Below are 19,165 nucleotides of genomic sequence, written 5' to 3'. Positions count from 1 at the left end.
TTATAAAGTCATTAGTGACAATATTTTTATTTTTAAATCTACAATAACTGAATAGTTTAATCTACATTTATATCTGAAACTTATCAAATATATATATGCATATATATTAGAGTGGCCCAAAAAAACCGACTATTTTTTTTTCGAGTTTATGAAAATTTGTTTGTTTACGATGTTTTAAGAAGCCTCTCCAAAAATCAGCTCGATAAAAAATTTTAAAGAGGTCGCTCATGAATTTTGAAAATATCAAAAATGATCGAAATTTGAAACAAATTTTCAAGAGACTCGAAAAAAAAAATAGTCGGTTTTTTTGGGCCACCTTAATATATATGTATATATATTCATAACATGTAAAAAAAAGTTTTAATTTACGTAATTATACAAATGTTTTTCTTTGAGAAAAAAAAATATATGAAATTATATCTAAATTTATTTACTTCAATAATTTTTTTTTTAAAATTCTATTGCAGTAATAAAATAAAAAGTGTAGAATTTTAGCTCTCTTAATTTTATACATTATAATTTACAAACTGATTATAATTGTCGGTTGCTATTAAAATAAATCGTGAGAGACATAATTTTTCAATTGATTTTTTAGATACTAATATATATATATATATGTCTCAAGTAATATATTACTTATATAATAACATTAAACATTACAATGATTATCGTTTGAATTAATAGTGGATAATATAAAATGAAATAAAAGAAAAAATATCTTGATTATAATTAATATTACATTTTTTTGGGTGCGTGAATACGACTGTGTCTTAGCAGCGAACTTTTATCAGTAAATGATTTCTCGCATTCAACACATTTGTAAGTTCTGCCAGTGTGGGTTACCAAGTGTCGACTTAGACCAGACGCATGGCAAAAAGCTTTAGGACACAACTGACAATGATGCAGTTGAATGTCATTGGGATCGAGCTTTTGATGACGACGCATGTGAACTCTCAATGCTTCACGTTGAGTAAAACTTTTGTCGCAATCCTGACACTGGAAGGGTTTTTGTCCTGAGTGAGTCATCAAATGGCGCAGCAAAATTTCTTTTTGAGCGAATGCACGGTGACATATATTGCACCCAAATGGTTTTTCACCTGTAAAAATATTTAATGACATGAAAATTTTTAAAAATCTCTCCCCACCTAAACATCCCCTAAATTATAAATAAATAATTACCAGTATGAGTACGTTCGTGTCTAATAAGTGCAGATCGAGTTGGGAACCATTTTTCGCAAGCCTGGCAAGTGAATCCTCTCTGAGTCGAATGAACAGACTGATGACTCTTAAGCATTATACGTCTAGTAAAAGCTTTTGGACATTTGTCACATTTGAAAACTTTCAATTCTTCATTGGCATCAACCATTGTGTCTTCAACAGGTTGTAACTTCATCGATTCAGTTTGTCCAGCACTGTGACTAGTTACTTCCATCATGTAAACATTTTTTCTATCAGCATTAGCAATTGCTCTTTGAACCTCATCAGCTTCCTCATCAGACTCGTGTTCCTGTTTGATACGAGTAGCGCGGATTGTACAACGTGCTTTGGCTGCTTTCTCTTCTGATGGTACCAAAGTTATATTTGATGGTCCCTCAGATATATTTTCTTCTACATCCAAATTTTCAGCCCCCATTCCTAGTATGTAACCACCAACTAATTCTTCCTCTGTAACTTCTATTGGATCGCCGTCGATTTGAGTACCGTCGCCTTTGGTTGATACCAAATCAGCAAGAAGTTGTTTGACTTGTCGTGACTTTCCTGATACTGTATCACCTTCCGAATCTTCATTGCCCTCCTGCGGTTCTAATTCGTCCTCTTGACCAGTCAATTTTTGTATCAATTTCATATGCTTACGTAATTTAGTGTCAGCAGCTTCACATTTTTTTTTGAATTGATACGACTTCTCTAGTTGGTATTTACATGGGTGACATATCATGTTTGGTAAACCATCTTCTTCATAAACCTAGACAAGTTAATTCAGTAAAACTTTATTCAATTAATTAAAAAATTTTAATTATTGAATAATTAATTAAAGGATGGGATATAAATAAAAATGTCAATTAACAAACTTCAATTGCAACGTTTCGCTGAAGTTTTCAGCTTCAGCTTAATTTAAATTACTAAAAGAAATTTTTTTTAAAATTTGTCTTGAAAATTATTTATTTTGAATTTTAAAAATTACTTACTAGTTTAATTTACTAAAATTTTTTGAATAATTTTTCAAATTAAAATTTTAAAAAATTTTAAATTTAAAAACTGCAAATGCGAAAATGATATTTTAAAAACAAAATAAAAATTTTCTAATCATTTTTCCCACAATTTAGTTTAAAAAAAAAAAACTAAAAAATGCACATGTAGAAACTTTAAAAAACTATAAGTGCAATTTTTTCAAATTTTATTTTTTAAAAAATCAAAGGTATTAGACGTCAGCTAACTCCAGTATCATAAAATATGTTTATTATTTTTTTTTCAAAACTTGAATATTTAAATAATGAATTTTTTTGCTCTGGTTCCTGGAGTTTCCTGTAATAAAAAACTAGTACAAAAAATGACAGCATCTCAGAATAATATAAAGTCGATAACTCGGTAAGGACGGTAGTTGATAGTCATAATTACTAAAAATTTACTCGTATAACAGAGTACAGAGTACGTAAATTTTACAGTTTGATATTAAACTGTACATCATCAAAGCAAGACAACAAATACGGAAAATTAACAAGATGAAAAAAGACGTAAAAGTACCGCGTCGATGTCGATATCCATACAATACCTCGGATGCTCAGTAGCGTACGCGGGATAGGGGAAAGGGCGAAATCAAGTCGAGGTAAACTAGGTCCCTCCTATTCAAAATAACAATATTTTAAATAATAATAGTAGCAATTAAAAATTAAAAAAGAAACAAGTAATTAAAGAAAATAATTCCGAAATAAATAAAATAATCAGTAACATTTACCTCAAGATTAACGCAAGCCATAATTCGCAGTGGCATAGGAACGGCGTCATCATCGTAAATCGGCACCATCTCTTCCTCTTTGGCCAAGCACAGTCGGCACAGCTCATTTACGTGAATTATTACATTACTTGGACTATCACCCTTCTTTCTACTGTACGTTTTCATTTTAATATTTATACAAACACTTTATATTTAAATTTATATATGATATTAAAAATATTTAAACAGTTATTTTATTATTTATAAATTTTTTACGAGGGAGATTGTTTAGTAAGTGGAACTGCAACTCGGTCACAACGGAATCTATAATGGCAGCCGTAGTGGCCACTTTTACGTTAACAATATGGCTGACAGCGTCATTTTCTATCTTTGTTTAAGGATGTAAGCTAGAGAGAGTTAAGTGGATGAGGCAACAACGATCCCGCGGTGAAAAAATAATGTGGCAACATGGTCGATACTAGCGACTCTATCGGAAATGTCGATAATAGCGAAAATATAATATTTATTTTTGTAAGTATGTGTCATGAGTGTGAATGTAGCAGACGTGAGACAATTTATTAATTTTAAATAAATTTAAATTTGAATTTTTAAAAATGCGCGTACTGAGTTTTCATTTTTTTAAAAATGGATTTTTTTTATTTTTTTATATTTTTATTTTATTTATTTATTCAAATATTTAAAAAATTGTCACTTGTCACTTAAATTCACACTTATGTAAGTGTAGCAGATATGAGACTATAAATTTTAAATAAATTTAAATTTGAATTTAAAAAATGCCCGTACTCATTTTTCAAATATCTAATTACGTATTTTTTTGTTTTCATTCAACTTAAATATTTATTTACCAATAAATTACCAATTGTCAGCTACTTCACTCATTTTTGTATGATACTGAAGTTAGCCGACATCTAATCATTTTTTTATTCTTAAAAACGATAAATGATAAAAAAAAAATTTTTTGAAAAAATTGCACCTGTAGCTTTTTTGATTTAATTGTAATTATATTTTGCTTTTTATAAAAATTTATATATAATTATTAGAGAAAAATAATTCATACAAATTACAGTATAGTTCGACTAAAATGGCGCGATTATTTGAATTTACAATAAATTTTTAGTCATTTATATAATATACAATTACTTTTATAAATAAATAGCAAAAATTTTAATTATTTATGGTAAGTAAATTTGAATTTAAAGGTAAGAACTACAATTTTAGGTCTTGCATTATGTTGGGTTAGAAAACTTGTCAGCTGGTAGGCCAACCGAATAGAGTCGACAGCAGCCGAACATTAGATAAAACTTTAGCGAGGGAATTTTTAAATTTGAAAATTGTCAAGTCAAAGTATGAGTAATTTTATTAACACACCAGTCTCTAATAAATTTGCGCAAGAATATTCCCACCTAATTTTCCGCTAACTCTTGTAAGAAAAATTCATTCAAGAATCATGTAAGAAAAGTCTCTTGCACAAAAATTCATGACGTCTTAAGGAGCTTCTAATTTTGACTTCATAAAGAAGTTTAAAAATAAATACATTTAGACGTCACAAAACTGACGTCTTATTTATGGAGTCTTCAAGAATTTTTAATTAACAGTTCTTAAAAATGACACCTTTAAGAAGTCATTATAAGACTTCTTAAGGACACCTTTAAAAAGACGTAGTAAAGCAGTCGTTCCGACTTGAATGCTGTCTGGGAACTCTCGCGCGAACAGAAACAAAATATTTAAGTAAAATAATTATATAATTTTTTAGTAAATATTAATAGAGGAAAATTAGCGCTAAAAAATTACATTGCTAGTTTAGTTATGAAATTGTAAATTACAAACTAAACCTATCAGAACCATTAGAAACATTTCAAGCAGATACACAATAATTTTTGGAGACAGCAATGAAATTCGGTTTGCATGCACACCGATAATTAACACAAATGGAATTCCCAGCCATACACTGATCATTTTTCCAACAATATCCAGCTAAAATAGGTGAACATGATGATCTACTTAACGCAATATTATTCAAGTTACAAACACATTTTTTATCAATTGAACAAAATGAATGCCATGGTTCACTACATTCTGAAGTATCATTGCAAGAAAACAGTAACAGTTCTGTAAGAATAATTTTTATAAACTCAATAAATTTTACTCTACCCTATCAAAAAAATTCCTATAGGAATCCAGCGTAGATTTATATGCTCGAATCAATAGACGATAGACATAGAAACTCAGATAACACGGATTCATATTTTTACTAGATTCCATATCTAAGTTCTTCTATGGGAATCCCGGTATCCAGTTTCCTATATGGATTCCTATGGGTTCTCATGGATTTTTTTGATAGAATACTAATAAAAAAAAAATTTGACTTGAAAGCATACATACTTTCGATACAAGTATCAGGAGATACTAATACAAAATTTGGTTTACATTGACATTTATTATCAACACAATGAAATCCATGAAATTCACATGATTCGTCACTCGAACAAAATCCATTTATAATTGGTATGCATGTCGATCGGTTGAATGTAAAGTTATCGTCATTACAAACACATACATCCCCTGAGCATTTCGAATTCTTTATAACTTTACAGTCTGCATTTGATTCACAAAATTTTCCTAATGATGCTATTAAATAATAACCAAATATTCGATCATCTAGATGGTATTTCTTACTAGTTATTTTTTAAAATAACTTACTGCGAACACAGCGATGTTCTTCGGGTACGGGACTGTAATCAATATGACACTGACATTTGTTTTGAATACAGATCGAATGTAGGGCAACACATTGTTCGTTTTTAAGACAAAATCCACCTAAACTCGGCTGACACATTGTTTTATTCATTGCAAGATAATTAGCATCACAAATACATTTTTGATGTTTTGAACATTTTGCAAATCTAACTCCGTAACAATCGGTGTGATTTTTGCAAGACTCACCCAAGTCTTCTGAAAAAGAAGCGCAACATTAAGACAAATAATACAAACTTTTATTTAGCCTTGTTCTAAAAAGCTATTTAATTTACTTGGTACACATTTAAAATTTCTATAGACTTGATTAGATTTGCATTGACATAAACGATTAATACAATAACTTTCTTGAGCGCACGGTTCATTTTCCACACAAAATGAGTTGTATGCTCGAACGCAAATGTCTTCTATTGTTGGGTAATAATAATTACCACACACACATCTTTTGTCTTGAGAACATACAGTATGATTTAATGATCGCTTACAATGGGAATCGTCATTACACGGCCTACCCAAAGATCCTGAACAAAAAGAAGAAAAAATTTACAAAAAAGTAATTAATGTGAAAAAAAAGAAAAACTTAATTATTTCATCGGAACTTACGTCTTTTACATTTATTAGTAGAGCTTGGTATATATAATGGGCTACATTGACAAATATTGCCAATGCACTGAGAATTGCGAACTGCACATTCATAAGTAGTACGGCAACTTATACCTAATATCACTGATATAATAATAAAATATTAAAGACAAAATAAAGGTAATCTAGAGTTAAAATAAATGAATTATTATATTTTATAAATAATAATTAATTTTTTTTTTAGTTCCCTGATTAAAAGAAGCGATTCAAATCGATTTGCCATGTTAAATGCCCATAAGAAAGGTGATTCAAAAATATTCAAAGTATTCAAAACCAGTAAAAAATATTCAAAATTTTTAACTTCCCGCTAAGAAAATTTCAAATTTTCAAATATTCGGGAAGTTATTGGTTTCAGTCCGATTTTCAAAAATCGAATTTCTAAGAGATCTTGATGTTTTGAGGTTCTAGGAAGCTATCCTGACTAATTTCACGACGATGTCCGAGTGTATGTAAATATTCTGTAACTTTTGAACGGATGAACCGAACTTTTTAAAAAAAATTTTTTTTTTATAACTTGTAATGTGCTCGATGGATTGATTCCAAAATTAACTGGGCTCTGAAGCTTCATAAGCCGCGTCGAATGCCACCTCAACAATTAAAATCGATCCATTCTTTCAAGAGAAACCATTATCGAAAAAATTTAAAAAAAAATTTTTTTTTCTAATCGTGTCAAATCGTTTCTTTTAATAAGGGTTGCCCTGGCGGATCCGAATTACGGTAATTACCGTAATTTACGACAATTTAAAATAATAACGGTATTTTAGGTTAAATGTGGCATTTTACGGCAGAAGTAAACTACCGTAAAATTTCGACAAACCTGTGTTATTTTACCGCAAAGTAAAATATTGCACCATAAAAAATGTAAAAATAAAAAAAATTAAGTAATTAGCCGTAAATTACTGTAAATAACCATAAATTGCGGCAAATACGCCTTTCTTTCTGTTAAATAGGGTAAGAATTTAAACTTTCATTGAAAATATGGTAAAAAAACACGATTTCAGACTTCGGGTGTTGGCAGCCCTGACTTTCAGCTCGAGTACCCAACTTCAGCTTTGTCTTTAATCGTCTATTTTTATCCCTTGCGACGCAATATATCATTTAATATTTTATTTCTGAACTTAACCTTGATTTATACATGAAAAATACCCTCCCATGTTCTTGCATACGTCTTTTTCGTCACAGCATGGTTGTATTTTATAAGGGTTACACTATTAACAGAAATATTAAATCAAATTTACTGTTTTCTATCTAAGTGTCTAAATTTTTATTACTTACTAGACTCCTATGATTAGCGCACTGGTAATTACTTTCGTTTCCATCGGCATTTATTGAGCTTAGCGAAATTAAAATTAAAATGAATAAGTAATCGATCATATTAGAGATTTATAAATCTTAATACAACCCGAAACGTTTATTATAACGATCAGCAATGATAGTTATGGAGAAAGAAAAATATTGTACTCGAGCTTGGAAAAATAATATTTCAAATTTGTCTAATCAGCTTTTTTGGTCACTATAAAATATTATGTGACAAAATGGCCAAACTTGAAAAACCTAATCATTAAATTCAGTATTTTAATTGACGTCTGATAATTAAGAGTAAAAATAAATATAATCAACACTTAAAATTTAATAGACTTACGTTTGAAATAACGTCTGTAATGACAGTTATTTTTAATATTTTTTTCGTAAAATATAGAGACATAATAATTTTATTTAGATAGAGACTCGTCTTTTAATTGCCGTGGCGATAAAGAAGTTTGAAAAACAAAAACACTCGATTTGTTTCGTTCTCTAAAATTTTTAAAATTATCGAGTGACTTCAACCACACTAACTTTTCAAAAAGGAAAAAAAATTTTGCCTTTTTTTGTATATAAAAACGAACATATTTTTCAAAAATTAATTATGCGAAAAAAATTTACCTTACGATGAACGATTTTTCAGTCCTAACAATAAAAAAAAAAAAAAAAGTACCAATTTCTATTTTTCTTTCATTTAGCACAACGTTTTTATTTTCAAACCTCAACATTTACAATTTTTTGATAACTTTTTCAGAGTAGATTTGCAAATTATTCATTTTATTAATCAGTAGAAAAAGTTCAAAACATATTATAAGGGTACTCTATACATTTATTAACCATTTTAATAATATTTGATCTTAGTATTAATTAAGATCTACTCAGATAGTTATTTATATTTTTTATTTATTTATACTCATTATTTATACTCAAATAAATGTAAAATTTTTTAATTCTATTTAAATTTAGTTTTAATTTTAATTATACATACACAGAAAAAAAAGATTTTTTGGCGCAAAAGATTTTATACTCGTCTCCAAAAAATTTTTGTATTAAAAGTTGAAATCAAAAATTTTTTGAGACAGGAAATAAATTCTTGCGCCAAGAATTTTTTTTCCTGTGTACTCTTTTATAAACTTTGTGACTTTAAAATAAAATTATCGTCTTATTAATTGCTATATAAAATTAAAATAAGAGAAATAAATATCATTTTAAACTTGTACATAACTATACATATAAATATATATAGTATCGGTTTCGATAGGGTTTGGATACTCTTAGAACTTCGAATACTACAATGCATGAATACGACTGTGTCTTAACAGTGAACTTCTATCAGTAAATGCTTTTTCGCATGTAACACATTTGTAAGTTCTGCCAGTGTGGGTCACCAAGTGTCGACTTAGACCAGACGCATGGCAAAAAGCTTTAGGACACAACTGACAATGATGCAGTTGAATTTCATTGGGATCGAGTTTTTGATGACGACGCATGTGAACTCTCAACGATTCACGTTGAGTAAAACTTTTATCGCAATCCTGACACTGGTAAGGTTTTTGTCCTGAATGAGTCATTAAGTGCCGGAGCAAAATTTCTTTCTGAGCGAATGCACGGTTACAAATGTTGCACCCAAATGGTTTTTCACCTGTAAAAATATTTAATGACATAAAACTTTTTAAAAATCTCTCCCCGACTGAACATCCCCTAAATTATAAATAAATAATTACCAGTATGAGTACGTTCGTGTCTAATAAGTGCAGATCGAGTTGGGAACCATTTTTCGCAAGCCTGGCAAGTTACTCCTCTCTGTGTTGAATGAACAGACTGATGGCTCTTGAGCATCATAAGTCGAGTGAATGCCTTTGGGCATTTGTCACATTTGAATACTTTTATTTCATCATTGTCATCGTCTACATTCTCTTCAACAGGTTGCAGTTTCATTGATTCAGAATCTCCAGTACTGTGACCAGTTACTTCCATCATATAGACATTTTTTTTGTTGGAATTAGCAGCTTTCCTTTGACTCTCAACAATTTCGTCGTACTCTTCTGATGACATCAAAATAATATTCGATGACTCTTTTTTCATACTTCCAGTATCCATAAGCTTAGTCTTCATTTTTGGTTCATAATTATCTTTACATCCTTCTTCTGGAGCTTCAGTTGGATCATCGATACTCTGGTGATCTTCAAATGATACTGAATTCAAATTATTCTGGTTACTTTCCCGTGTTTTTCCTGATAATGAATAACTTTCAGAATCATCATTACTGTCTGCGGTATCTATTTTATCTAATTTTTGTACTAATTTCATGTGCTTCTGCAATCTGGTGTGAGCATCTTCACTTTTTTTCTTGAACTGATATGCTTTGTCCAACTGATGCTTGCATAATTTACATATCATCGTTGGCAACCCGTCTCCTTTATAAGCCTGAAACGAAATTCATTAATTTAAATTAATTTATAAAAAGAATTGTCTATTTTTTGTAGATTTCAAGTGAAAAAAAAATTTTCTTTGTTAAAAAATGTGTATTAAGTTGATTACTTTCTATGGTTCATATTATAGAATATTATCTTCTACTTATTCAAATAAAAATTTTGAAATTAGTTATGAATTTCCAAGTGGATTTAATCGAGTCAAAAGTCATAGAATATTCGCATACGTACGAACACACATTCATACACTCGGAAGTTATCTTAAAAATAGTCAGGGTCTCAAAAAATCGGACCGAAATCGATTTCTTTTTATTTTTAAATTTCAAATTTTTTGGCGGGAAATTAAAAAATTTAAGTTGCCGCAATTTTAAAAAAATTTTAATTAAAATTTTAAAATTAAAAAAAAAAAAAGGTGAAGGAAAAAAATCAAATTTATTAGAAGTTATGATTTTTAAATCTTATCAAACCGCCATTTTTTTGAAATTTTAAAAACTTCATTACTTTCGAACTTTTAAAGATTGAGAGGGAAAAATTAACAGATAAGTGTCTTCCAGTTTATGACAAAAGAAATCAACGAAATTAGAAAATGTGAGATTCAAAATTAAGCGACTTTGTAGAGAATGACTTAAAGTTCTGTGAAAATTTAAATATGACAAAATAAATGTCTAGATTTCTATGAAATCTATAAAAATATAATCGCTATAAAACTCTAATAAATTTCCTGATAGCCAAACTTTCTCTTCAAGATTTTCAGTCAATTTAACGTCGTTCTACTGCTAAGTTTTGACTTCCATATGAGTACATGAACAAATTGACGTTAATCTACAGCCTTAATAAAAATGCAAACTGACTCAAAAAGTTGCAAAAAAACTTGAAGAGCAAAACTTTGCTTCCAAATTGACTTCAAGTTACCGTCAACTCTGTACCCTAAAGTTTTCTTAGCCAACTTGACAGCATTTCATTGAAGATTCTAGATTTTCGTCAACGCGGTCAAAATAAATATCAGATAGTCAAAATTGACAGCAAATTGGCGACAATTTACTGCTGCAACCTACCGCCATTGGTCGCAAAATTTGACAGAAAGTTTCCTTATATTTTCTCAGAATGTAGTAGATTGTCGCCAACTTTTTGAGAAACTTGGCATCAAGTCACAAAGCTGAAAGTTTTCGACAACTTGGTCGCAACTTGCACTAACTTTCTGATCAGAAACTCTGGGTATCAGGGCAGGGGTGGGTTTGCAATAAGCGCTGGTAAAAGAAAGATGAAATCCAATAAAGATAAACTAGATTTCTCTGATTTAAAAATAACCTTAAAATTAAAAAAAATATAAAATCTACTGGCAACAATAATTAACATCATTCTTATTTAATCTATGAATACATAAAATAATCACCTCTATATTGACGCAAGCCATTAATCGAAGCGGTATAGGTACGTCGTCATCATCTCCATCGAAAATCGGCACCATTGTTTCCTCCCTGGCCAAGCACAGTCGGCACAGCTCATTAATATTAACCGCTAAATCACTTGGGTCATTAACTTTTTTTTTAATTTTCGATCCCATTTTATTATTATTTTTATTAACACTTATATTATTCTACTTTATATTGTGATGTATATTTACTGATTTTAATTATTCACAGGTAATTTATGTTCAAGCACACAGAAGATTGGTGAGTAACAGACTGCTATTCGGTCACATGGGGATCTATAATCGCAGTGTAGCAAATTATACTTTAGTGCTAACAATCCAGCATGAAAAGGCGTCAGTTTTTTTTTCTTTTCTCTCTCTCTTGCTCACGGTCTTCGGATATATACTATAATGTATGCTTTGGTAACAACGATCCCGAGCCAGGAAATAACTTGGCAACATGGTCGATATCAGCTCAGCTGCCTATCGAAGGATCGAACTCGTCGTTATATTATCTAAGTATGAAAAAATTCAAAACATAATATAAATTCTTTCAATAATTATATATATTATTATTCTATTTTATTTTTACAGTAATTCAAATTTTTAATTTTTAAATACAAAAAAATTTAATACTTAGTTTGTATTAATATTTTTGGCATGTAAATGGCGGTAAAAATTTGAAATAGTTTTAGAAATTTATATTCTGTTCTCTGGTAATTATTTTTATCGGGGAAAATGTTTTTTTATTATCGAGGATAATCGTGTGTATCTGAAATAGGTAAAAATGGCTTCCTGTTAAATGGAAATAGACTTCGATCTCGTTACATCAGTTAATTATCAAGGATAATTACTTGAGAGTCTTCTTAGAAGGGCAGGAAAGAAACCACGTTCTTTGGACAAGTGGTATGACGACCAATACATGGAAATGGTACTGGGAGAATCTTCTCCAAGACGGCAAATGGGAAACCGAATGCTTAAGATTCTATAGGTATGGACTCGTATTATGGTAGAAAAGTCGTGATCCTGAAGCCAGACAATTAAAAGTTTCAGGATTTTTTTTACCGAATTACAAAAATTTCAAAAAATTAAAAATATGCACATGTAGAAAATTTTAAAAACTACAGGTGCAATTTTTTGAAAATTTTTTTTTTGTAATTTATCATTTCCAAAATAATTCTAAAATTATTACAAGTCGTGTAACTTCAGTACCATGAAAAGTCAGGACATTCGTCTCCTCTTTGCATTAAATAGATGAGGAAATGGCCTTCTGTAAAAAGGAGACAGACTTCAGCCTCGTTACATTAATTAATTTTCAATGATACTGAAGTTAGCCGACATCTAATAATTTTTGAAATTTATTTAAAATTATATATGATAAAAAAAAAAGTTTTAAAAAATTGAACATATAGTTTTTTTAATTTCCTACATGTGCATATTTTTAGATGTTTTTCTTTTTGTAATTTATTCGTTGAAAAAAATATCCAAAAATTTGTAATTGTCTGCCAACTTCAGGATCATAATTTTTAAGGATAATTGGCTCTGTCCCACATTTTTTCTAATACTGACTAATTACTCATATTAATATTAAATATTTTGTGACTGAAAAGTGCAAAAATCTACGGGATATAATCACATCATCTATTTTTTTTAGGAGACTTACTTTTTCTTCCCTCCCTTTTTTTCAAATTATTAAAATTTCCAAGATCCTTGACACCCTTAATATTCAAATACTGATCAGAGTTTTTTTCACCCGAATGCTATATGATGATTGTGAAAATTCTTACTATTTTTTATAAATTATTTACTATAAAATAAGAATAAGGTCACGAATAATATAAAAAAATGAAGTTTGATGCTAAAAAAAAAAATTATGAATATAAATTATGCAGTATAAATAAGAAAGAAGCATTTATAAGTAAATATCACAAAAATAACTTGCGAAGAAGACGTAAGAGAATTGGTGGAGGAAACTAAAATCTCGAGGTTCCAGCTTTGAAGCTTTTACAATTGAATTTCAGTTACATTTTAACAATCTTCTTCTCCGAACTTAAACCACGCAAACACTGTAAACATTGTAAGTAATTACTTATATATTAATCTATACCTTCATTATTTTTTTATAAAAAAGTTTCGTTATAAAAAGTTGAGCCTAAAAAATGTAAAAAAAAAAAACAATATTTCAAAATTTAGTCATTTAATTACGAAATAATTATTTATTACTCCATGTAATCATTGAAATGTAATTATTATAAAATATATATAGACGTTTTTGAATTTATATGTCGCCAAAGTGAAGTACTGGGAAGTAATACATAAAAATAATTTTTTAATTTATGAAAACTGATAAATTATTAAAATATTAAATTAAGCGGGTAAAGGGGAAAGAAATTTTGCGCTGGATGTTGAAGATATATTTGGAGGAATTTAGTATCTAAAATAACCAGAGGCAGTAGGCCACGCTCTTATACTTTGTCGACATATTTGAATATCATTCTCTTACAATCTTACATAGTTTTATTATAGATACACTTAAATACATACATACATACATGCATACATAAATATATACATTAATATATCTTACGAAAGTTAAAATCAACTTGTAACTCCTTAGTGTTGGCATAAACATCCTTGCAATCTAATACGTACTCATAATTTTATAAATATTATAAATAAAAATATTTTTTTAAAGAAATTTTATATTTTAAAAAATTATTTCTTGATACAAAAAATTTTTTGCAGTACGAAATTTAATTAAAAATTTTTTTGAGACAAGAATTTTTTTTTTCTGTATAAAATTAATAATTATTAAAATTTTTTTTTTTAATTTATAAATATATTTTTTCAGCAATATATTAAATAAGTGACATCACAGTCAATATTTTACACGTGAAATATATATAAAAAAAAAAAAAAAATATTGACAAAATGCTGGCAGGCCAAGCGCCGAAGTTTGTGAACAGACAATTTAATTCTCCTATAAACCTGTACTCACCTCAAGCAATTCAGGAGTCATTAGAAAAACAGACAAAATTATTATCGAATGGTGCTGTTGGGTGAGTACTATCTAAAAATATTATTATATATTAATATTGTAAAAATAGATATTATAAAATATAAAAATAAAAGTATTAAGTAAAATATAAAACGAGACATGGAAAGAGAAGAAACAAACTACAGTTATAGTACATCTGTTGGCAAGGAAGAACAAGTGTAAACCACCTTGCGTCAAAAATTTCTTCCTCAAAGTGTGACCAAGAGATTGTTAATTGAAGAGCTTTAGTATGATTCATCAAGATTATTTTAAGAGGGGCGAATCATTCAACGCATAAATAAACGCTGAGGTTTATTTGGGAATTGCGCAAAAGTATTACGTGTACTTAATTTAATTTAATATATAATACCTTTTGTTCCGATCATTAAATATTTAACGGCTCGAGTAATAGAACTTTAATTATTAACAGTTTCTCTATCGCAATGAAAGCTTCTAATCTCAGGTTATTTTTTTCTTCAGTATGAACATAAAGAAGAAAATTTTTTATATTTATTTATTTTCCTTATCAATTTTTTACATTTTTTTAAATTAATTCAAAATTTTTGTCAAATGTGACATTTATTTCATATTTCTTCTTTAAAAATATTTTTATATTTAAATAAAATTTTTTTTATTGATAGTTTTGTAAGCTCATTATTTTTTACAGAATTGATTTCAATCAACTGGCGAAGCCAGCAAACTTACAAAACAGCGCGGTGCTAAAAATGCTGGAAGAAGAAGAAAGTAGGCGACGAAATGGAGGACAACCTGGTAAGAAGAAATTATTTTAATATTCTCTTAATTATTTTTTTCTGCTTATATAAATAAAAAAAAAATTAACAAAAATGCTTTCGCTTGTCCACTTGCTACTGCAACTTTTATTTCTTCTTTATATTCTTCCTCTGCTATTACTCTGAATTGGAATACTAAAGACCTCATAGAAAATAAAATTTCTTCTTTAACAACAATGGAAGTTCGAGAAATAATAAGACCCAAAAATCGTTGTCGCGAATACTGGCCTCCTTTATGTCCACAGGATGGTCGGAGATGCCGTTTGCTTTTTTGCCCTTCTTCAGGTAAACAATAAATAAAACAAAGAAAATAATATTAGGTAATGAATAAATAAATTTAAATGTTTGTTATATTAATATATAACATAAATTAATGATCCGAAAATAAATCATTTTAACGATTAGATAGTTAGCTTCTCATTATAAAATTACATCAGTATATTATTAATCTATAAATTTTCCTTGATCGTTCCCTCTCCTTTTATTTTATAATATATCAATCTTACAAAATCCCCACCTTGATTTTATTACTTGTACGACCCTGGTATAAGCTCTAAAATCGTTCGCCGGGATCGTTACCGTGATTATTTGTCAATCCAGGGTAACAAGCTGGGATCTAGATTTTTAGTTAACTTCAGTTGTTGGCGAGATTCCTGTTTGGCAAAGCTGAATTTACATCTAATCATTTATTGTTTTCGCTATAATAAAAATTAACACTAAAGTAATTAAATCATACTTTTTTTTATTAACGATACTTTTATTATATTCTATTGAATTAATATATAAATATATATGTACATGTGTGTAATTATCAGTGTTAATTATTTTTGTATTATAATTATAATTTTATAAAATTAACAAAGGAGTAATTGAATCATAGTTTTATTTTAGATATTTTTAGTATATTCTATTAAGGAGGCCACTAGTGTGAAATTTTGAAAAAAAATTTTTTTTTTTAATATTTCGATAGTGTATACCTGCAAAAGTAACAGTAAAATTTAAAGTGCATATCTTGAATAGTTTTTTTGAGTTACAGTTATCTGAAAAGCCACTTATCGCTTCTCGAAAATACATTTTTAAAAATTGCTGCAGTTATAACTCGAAGACAAATCATCCGATTGATTTGATTCGAATTACAGCTTCTTTGATACATGTTTCTATGTACCATGAACCTTCAGTTATTCGATTGAATCAAAAATGTAATTTTGCCAGGTCAAAAATCATTGAATTTTCGCGAAAAATTTGAAATTTCTTGGAAAAACTCCGCCATTTTGTTAAATTCAAATTTTTTTCTTAGCTCGAGGGTTACGATACAGGAATACCTTCTAGTTTAATTAATTTTTTGGTTTTTTTTTTATTTCTGGCGATCTGAAGGTCGCTATCACTGTAGTGGGGGAATTTTTTGGTCCAAAAAATCAAGCGGTCACACTAGTGGTCTCCTTAAATTAATATATAAATATATAAATGTGCATGAGTGTAATTATAAGTGTAAATTACTTAATTTTATTTAATTAACTTTTTGATATTTCTTCTTTGTAAAAAAAGGTTTAAAAAGAGTAGCCTGGCCACCACCGCAGGATTACGACGAAGTTGATTATATTGAACAGTCCCCAGTTCAAGCTAAGGTACAAATTACAATAATAAATTTTAAAAATTATAGTAAACTCTTAATAAAGTTACGAATTTTTTTTTTAAATTTCGAAATCGGGAAGAAATTGAGAAACTTATAAGATGTTTATTACGAATTTACAGTATTTTGGTCTTGAAAATATGATTGTGCATAAAATTAATAGCGAATTATTTTGAAAAATATTTGAAAATAATTTAAATATTTTTTAAAAAGACACGTGGACTTGGTGACTACGTTTCGTATCAAAGTAGTCCTGTATCTGGACCATCCCCACAACCAGTTAGCCCCGGTGGGACATTGAAACAACCCTCACATTTTCAACAACACCAACCGAATATTAAAAATTGGGCGCCTGTTACACCACCGACAACTTCGCCAATTCCGCCATCTTGGAGTCAACACTCAAATCAATCGCCATCACACGTAAGCAGAGAAATAAAATTCCGAAATAATTAAAATGTTCATCGTTTTGTTTTTTTGTAACAATAAATTAAATTTTATTTCAGTACCAATCATCGCAACATCATCAGTCTTCAGCAAATTTTGAACCGCCTCCAACGACAATTACTCTCAGACCAAAAGCGCCATTTTCTCAAGTAAATAATATATTTTAATTTGCCTAATTTTATTTTATGTATTTCTATTTGTTTCATAAATTTATGATATAAAGGTATTTTATTTATGAAAATAATATTGGCGGTTTTTCAAAAATAAGTATTAGTGTTTACGCATTGGCTATAATATTTACAAGATCATAGTGTTTTATTTTTAAATTTTTACTGTGTATTTGCGAAACTAAAATATCTTACAACAGTAGGAAAAATTTATGATAAAAAAAAAGAGAAAAAAAAAGTGGGCATGCGTCCAAAATTATGTATCGCTAAACAAGCTGAGATTTGTTTTCAAACGCGTCTCCAGTTTTATATATTGTCAAGGGAACTCGATTAATACATGATGTCTCGAGCATCCGAATTCTTAAGTTTTCTAAAAATAATTCAAAATATTTTTTTAAAAGACTGTACTCATGGTCGAGTAGTTAGTAAGCTAGTCTTCGAGTACTAGACAGACGTGGGTTCGAATCCTAGGGTTGCTTAAATATTTTGTCAGCGATTTTTAGGGTTCAGTTCATCCATTAACTCGGAACTTCCCCTCAATATTAACCCCCACTACGAGCTACGCTGTCTCCCACTCACTGCTATACGTCTGTATAACAGCGCATGCGCATAGTTTACTCTTTAAAAGGGAAGGGGCATTCAATAAGTCGGAATTTCCAGGAAATTTCCAGTCCTTTGTAGAATTACAGTCAGAGTTAATGGGATTCGACTAAATTTTGACTCGTAGGATCTTCGAGGTATAATAAATAATAGATATTGTTTTGTTCAGGATCCTAGCCCAGTTTATCAAGCCCAACCAGCAGCAACCATGGCGCCAATGAGTGGAGTAATGAGAGGAGACTTAAAATGGCCACCAGAATCGGTCAAATATCAAACAGAAATGGAAAATCAAGCAAGAATGGCCTTAGCCAAAGGACCAGCTTTCAGACCACGACGTCCTAATAAAGACTACTCACAATTTTTTGCTCAACACGCTCTTAATACTACTTATCCAGGTTACCGAGCTCCACCTGGTACTCAATACTTTACACCTTCTTATCAGCATTAACTCAACTAAATTTAAATAGACTTATTTTTATCTATTTATATGAAAATTATTATTTTAATTTCACGATTTTAATTTTAATAACTATTTTAAATCAAACTTCAAAAATATTTTTTTCTTTTATTTTAATTGAAAAAAAAAAATCTGAAATTTTTTAACATCTAGTCGCGATTATTTTGGTCTTCAGATTAAGTTTAAAATTTTATCTGTACAAAAAACAAATAAATTACAATGCAATGAAAATATCTAATGCACGAAATATTTATAAATAAATATATATATGTTTTTATATAACGAACGAAAAAAAAATCGAGGATATGATTTTTAAAAAACGACTATTTTAAAAGTAAATGTATTTTTTTATGTAATTCTCAAGAATAATTAACTATTGTTCTGATAATTATTTTACTAATAAATTTGTAACGAAGTAAATTATGATTTTTTTTTGTTGATAATTGTTCCTTTTCAAATAATTAAAAATATGTGAAGAAACGTCGTAACAACATATCCCTATAAAAAATTTATATGGAAATCCAACCTAAATTTCTATATCA

The 19,165-nt window shown here is 28.8% G+C and overlaps 3 protein-coding genes across 3 annotated transcripts; 1 reads left to right on the top strand and 2 right to left on the bottom strand.

Moving 5' to 3' along the window:
- Nucleotides 1-8: 8 nt before the first annotated feature.
- On the bottom strand, nucleotides 9-11,908 carry LOC103574898 (uncharacterized). The gene is made up of 11 exons (XM_053738627.1): nucleotides 11,477-11,908; nucleotides 9,376-10,078; nucleotides 8,942-9,293; nucleotides 7,496-7,557; nucleotides 6,311-6,433; nucleotides 5,654-5,905; nucleotides 5,336-5,581; nucleotides 4,901-5,062; nucleotides 2,954-3,126; nucleotides 1,180-1,963; nucleotides 9-1,097 (listed from the first exon to the last, which is right to left on the bottom strand). Exons 1-11 carry the CDS (start codon nucleotides 11,645-11,647, stop codon nucleotides 736-738), a joined length of 3,390 nt encoding a protein of 1,129 aa, XP_053594602.1. The 5' UTR covers nucleotides 11,648-11,908; the 3' UTR covers nucleotides 9-735.
- On the bottom strand, nucleotides 4,036-7,897 carry LOC103574897 (prion-like-(Q/N-rich) domain-bearing protein 25). The gene is made up of 7 exons (XM_008554457.2): nucleotides 7,625-7,897; nucleotides 7,473-7,557; nucleotides 6,311-6,433; nucleotides 5,983-6,228; nucleotides 5,654-5,905; nucleotides 5,336-5,581; nucleotides 4,036-5,062 (listed from the first exon to the last, which is right to left on the bottom strand). Exons 1-7 carry the CDS (start codon nucleotides 7,721-7,723, stop codon nucleotides 4,809-4,811), a joined length of 1,305 nt encoding a protein of 434 aa, XP_008552679.1. The 5' UTR covers nucleotides 7,724-7,897; the 3' UTR covers nucleotides 4,036-4,808.
- A 1,532-nt stretch (nucleotides 11,909-13,440) lies between the features above and the next one.
- Nucleotides 13,441-18,902, top strand: LOC103574899 (arginine-glutamic acid dipeptide repeats protein). Its single transcript, XM_014442167.2, has 7 exons — nucleotides 13,441-13,571; nucleotides 14,346-14,553; nucleotides 15,199-15,302; nucleotides 16,868-16,947; nucleotides 17,166-17,375; nucleotides 17,459-17,548; nucleotides 18,336-18,902. The coding sequence occupies exons 2-7, from the start codon at nucleotides 14,426-14,428 to the stop codon at nucleotides 18,612-18,614; spliced, it is 891 nt and encodes a 296-aa protein (XP_014297653.1). The 5' UTR covers nucleotides 13,441-13,571; nucleotides 14,346-14,425; the 3' UTR covers nucleotides 18,615-18,902.
- The last annotated feature ends 263 nt before the right edge of the window (nucleotides 18,903-19,165 follow it).

The sequence above is a fragment of the Microplitis demolitor genome, chromosome 4 (assembly GCF_026212275.2).
Source record: "Microplitis demolitor isolate Queensland-Clemson2020A chromosome 4, iyMicDemo2.1a, whole genome shotgun sequence".
NCBI lineage: Eukaryota > Metazoa > Arthropoda > Insecta > Hymenoptera > Braconidae > Microplitis > Microplitis demolitor.
This window is presented reverse-complemented; position numbering and strand designations above follow the sequence as displayed.

Coding starts and splice junctions, on each gene's coding strand:
- LOC103574897 (XM_008554457.2), bottom strand. CDS start 7,723: ATGATCGATTACTTATTCATTTTAATTTTAATTTCGCTAAGCTCAATA. Junction 7,558..7,624: donor GCGCTAATCATAGGAGTCTA/GTAAGTAATAAA, acceptor TTCTGTTAATAG/TGTAACCCTTATAAAATACA. Junction 6,229..6,310: donor TACTAATAAATGTAAAAGAC/GTAAGTTCCGAT, acceptor CTTTTTGTTCAG/GATCTTTGGGTAGGCCGTGT.
- LOC103574898 (XM_053738627.1), bottom strand. CDS start 11,647: ATGGGATCGAAAATTAAAAAAAAAGTTAATGACCCAAGTGATTTAGCG. Junction 10,079..11,476: donor TGGCTTGCGTCAATATAGAG/GTGATTATTTTA, acceptor ATTTCGTTTCAG/GCTTATAAAGGAGACGGGTT. Junction 5,906..6,310: donor TACTAATAAATGTAAAAGAC/GTAAGTTCCGAT, acceptor CTTCTTTTTCAG/AAGACTTGGGTGAGTCTTGC.
- LOC103574899 (XM_014442167.2), top strand. CDS start 14,426: ATGCTGGCAGGCCAAGCGCCGAAGTTTGTGAACAGACAATTTAATTCT. Junction 17,376..17,458: donor CAAATCAATCGCCATCACAC/GTAAGCAGAGAA, acceptor ATTTTATTTCAG/TACCAATCATCGCAACATCA. Junction 17,549..18,335: donor CAAAAGCGCCATTTTCTCAA/GTAAATAATATA, acceptor TGTTTTGTTCAG/GATCCTAGCCCAGTTTATCA.